The sequence below is a fragment of the Alligator sinensis genome, unplaced genomic scaffold (genome assembly GCF_000455745.1).
Source record: "Alligator sinensis unplaced genomic scaffold, ASM45574v1 scaffold964_1, whole genome shotgun sequence".
NCBI classification, from domain to species: Eukaryota; Metazoa; Chordata; order Crocodylia; family Alligatoridae; genus Alligator; species Alligator sinensis.
The window spans coordinates 133,197-137,101 of record NW_005842680.1 but is presented as its reverse complement, the minus strand read 5'-3'; the positions used below and the strand labels follow the sequence as shown (position 1 = coordinate 137,101).

The following is a 3,905-nucleotide window of genomic DNA, read 5'->3' as shown; positions in this document are numbered from 1 at the left end:
CAGATGTACAGAAAGCCCAGGCGCGGCACCGGCAGGCAAAGGAGCGTCGCGAGGAGCGAGCCAAGTACCTGGGTGAGGAGTGGGTCAGGCTGGTAGGGCCACTGGGTCCTGGTACTCTTGGGGAGCTCAGGCTGGGCCCTGCGAGAGGAAGCTGTGGGGGGCACTTATCACTTCCTGGCAGGTTGCCCGGAGTCCCATTGGGAGGCTCTGGGGGCGGTAGCCCCAGGGGGATGGGGCCAAATTACAGCCCGTTTGCCAGTGGCCTGCTGGGCTCCTGCCCTGCCCGGGGACCCTGGGGCCGTGCAGGTCTGACCGGCCTGGAGGAGCAGGCAAGAGGCCTGCTGCAACCCTGGCCCCCTCCCTGCACAGCGGCCTCCTTGTCCTGCTCTTTCCACCCTCATTCCTCCATTGTTTCCCTGAATGCCCTTTCCAGGCCGGCTCCCGGGCTCCCTTTTGTCCTGGCCCCAAACTCCTCCCCTGGCTTCAGAGCCGTTGCTGTGGGTGCCTCTGCCCCCCGCCCCCCTTACGGGGCTGGGGGCTGCTGCTGGTTAGGCTTAGGATGACCCAGCCCCTCCATCCGCTGCCCCCCCAGGCAGTCCTGCCCCAGCCAGGCTCAGCTCATCCTGGCCTTCCCAAGCCGTGCGCCCTGCTTGGTTCGGCCTGGCCCGGCTTCCCCAGGCCTTGCTCCCTGGGTGGCTCTGTGAGCAAGGTGCTGCCAGGAGCATGGGCTCCCACCCTGCCTCACCAGCCCGTGCCACTGGCCCCCACAGACAGGGCTCTGTCCCCCTCCTGGGAGCAGGCACCGAGGAGGGAGCAGGCTGGGGGTTGGAGATGTGCCGTGCTGCAGGCAGAGCAGCACCTGCCCAGTGGTGCTGAGTCTGCAGTTTGGGAGTGTGGGGGGCACTGGGGCGGGCAGGGGCTGGTGTCAGTGAAGTCTAGGGGGCAGCTGGAGCCACTGGCCGGTGCTCCTGGGGAGCAAGATGGCCCATCCCCTGATGGTCCTGCTCTCCCCAGCTGCCAAGCGGGTCCTGTGGCTGGAGAAGGAGGAGAAAGCCAAGGTGCTGCGGGAGAAGCAGAGGCCGGCGGCAGCGGGCTAGAGGAGCAGCGACTGAAGGCGGAGCAGCGCCGTGCGGTGCTGGAGGAGCGCCAGCGCCAGAAGCTGGAGAAGAACAAGGTGGGCAGGAGGGGTGGGGACAGGCAGGTGGGCAGACAGACAGGCTGTGTGGGCAGATCCTCCTGCTGGCAGGTGTGTTGGGCATGTCCCCAGTGGCATGCCCCCCCGCCCTCCCCCGGCACCTGTCTCAGCCCCACCGCCCTGCTGGGCTCCTGCACACGCCTATCAGCCCCCACATCATGCTCATGTCCCCAGCCATGCTGGGGGCAGTGGTCCCTGTCCTGCTTTAGGCAGAGCTGTCCCAGGCCAAAGCACCAGGCTCAATGGGCTGATCTTGTCAGGCTGGTCCCTGACCCCTAGGTGCAGGTGGGGCTGTGGGCTGCAGGCAGTTCCCCCAGGCCCATACCCAGGCCTCATGCCTGGCCCCTCTCCCCCTCCGGCAGGAGCGCTATGAAGCCGCCATCCAGCGCTCAGCCAAGAAGACCTGGGCTGAAATCCGGCAGCAGCGGTGGTCATGGGCCGGCGCGCTGCACCACGGCTCCCCTGCACACAAGGACGGTGAGTGGGGATTGCACGGGCAGGAGTGGCCATCCTGGCCCTGCTGCATGAGAACACAGAGGAGCAAGGGGCCTGGGGTCTTCGGAAGCCAGGGCAGGGCACTGGCTGCTGGGTTCACCTACCCAGCCCAGCTCAGACCTGAGTGCGCTTGTGTTTTGCCTTCCTGCCGGTGAGGCTCGTGCAGGGCTGAGCAGGAGTGAGGCTTAGGGTCAGGCTCCTGACACAGGTGTTGTTGTGTGGTTTTGTCCTCCTGGCAGTGGGCTCTGAGCATGGGAACCTGGTTGCTCTCTACTGGGGCACCATGGGGACATCCCTGCGGGGCTGATACAAGCCGTCCTTCAGCCCCTCCCTTGGGCACCCGTGACTAGCAGAGCTGGAGCGTGCCCTTGCTTCAGTGGCTGTCTCGGTACCAGTGTTTAGCATGAGCTGGTAGCATGCAGCTTTCCAGACCGGGCCAGCATGCCCAGGTCCCTCAGGCCGAGCAGCCACAGCTGTGTTGCCCTGGTCATGAGGGTAGCTGCACGTGCACAGGCGTGTTGCGGGGTTTAGGGCATGTGGCCAGCACCTGAGGCCCTGGGAACTTGCTGCAGCAGTGCTGATGTCTGGGGCCAAGGGAAACAGGTGCCTGCTAGGAAGATGCTGTGGGAAGGACCCTGTGGGCTCTGGGCCTGTGGGCAGGAGCACTGGAGAGGCTCCTGCTTCTGCCTCCGTTGTTGCAGCTGGGCTGGCACTGCCCAAGCTAGTAGCACCTCCCTCAGCCCCAGGCTCCGTTGCGGGGGTTGGCTCTTGGAGGCCCTGACCCAGGGGATGGAGGGGCTCAGCACATGCTGGGTGCAGGGAGAGAATGGGGGTTCCTAGGTGCAGCTTACCCTCCGCAGACTCCCACATGCCCCCAGTGTCTCTGAACAGCACTGGCTGCAGCGGCCTGCCTAGGCCTCAAGCAAGCCAGGCAGTTTGTGGCTCTAGGCATGGGTGCTGCGCAGGTGCCGCCGAGCTCCTCTGTGTTGGCTGTGCTGAGGATGCGCTGCAGCTGGAAGGGCTGTGTGTGTGGGTCGCTGCAGCCCAGGGCCAGCCACGTGTGGTGCTGTGCATGTGACCAAGGGATCCTGCTGTGGCAGGGCAGGAACAGGCAAACCGTGGGCTGCAGAGACATGGGCAGCTTCCTGCTGGGAGCCATCGGTGATGCGCAGGTGCCGGGCTCCACGCTGATCCTGCCCTGCCCATTCCCTGGGTTCTGGCAGCTGCCCTGCCCTGCCCTGCCTGGCTTGCAGTGAGCTGGCTGGGGTGCTGTCATGGTCTTGTCGTCATCTGGTGTGAGGGAGCCCCTGGTCCTGCTCTGCAAGGGGTCTTGCGGGTGTCCCAGATCAGCAGCTGCTGCCAGTCATGGCTATAGCTAGCCTGGGAGGAAAGTCCCTTTGCTGTCTGATTGAGAGACCGTTTCCCAGCTGTGAGCTGCCTGGGAGCCCCAGCTGCTCCTCCTAACCGGTCTGCAGCCAGGGACCTGCAGGGTCCCATGGGGACCCTGGCCTTACAGCGGGATCCTATCCTCAGCTCCCAGCTCTGCTACTGGGCAGAGGTGGGGCCCTGGCAGGAGAAATCCCTCAGCCACCCTGGGCAGTCATTTGTGGGGCCCAGGTGCTGAGCTGAGGGGCCCTCTTGGTGCCAAGCAGCAGCAATGGCAGGACCAGGCCTCACCTTGCCTCCCGAGGTAGGGAGTAGAATGCCAGCGCCGGTGCTGTGTAGAGCTGCTTTCCTTCTGCAGGCACCTCCCGTCCGGTCCGCGTCGCCAAGGGATGCCCCCACAGCCATCCCTGTGTGGGTTGCCTCCATCGGGGCCCAGCACTCTGTCCTCTCTACCAACCCTGCTGCTGGTGTGCAGCAGGCCTCGCCCTTAGCCCCGTGGCAGCTGCATGCTGCCCCAGGCCCAACGGGAGCCCGATGCTGCATGCTGCATGCCAGGGGCCCAGCGCCTGCCACCGTCACCTTAACCCCATGTGTCTTTTCCCTCCCTCAGGTGCGAGCCGGTGCTCAGTGTCAGCCGTAAACCTCCCCAAACATGTGGACTCTATAATCAACAAGCGGCTGTCCAAGTCCTCTGCCACCCTCTGGAACTCTCCCAGTAGAAGTAAGACGCTGTCACCTCCCGGCAGTGCATGGGGCCCGTGGCACAGGCCACTGTGGGGGGGGTCAACCCCAGCACCAGGCGGTGCCCCAGGAGTGCCAGGGAATGCCT

The 3,905-nt window shown here is 65.4% G+C and overlaps 1 protein-coding gene across 1 annotated transcript in view; it reads left to right on the top strand.

The window, feature by feature from the left end:
• The window catches only part of MAP7D1 (MAP7 domain containing 1), a 30,721-nt gene that overhangs the window by 18,610 nt on the left and 8,206 nt on the right, over positions 1-3,905 (top strand). The window contains 5 exon segments of the mRNA XM_025215860.1: positions 4-72; positions 1,015-1,089; positions 1,092-1,174; positions 1,558-1,672; positions 3,687-3,797. Of these exon segments, the coding sequence (XP_025071645.1) occupies positions 4-72; positions 1,015-1,089; positions 1,092-1,174; positions 1,558-1,672; positions 3,687-3,797 (453 nt within the window).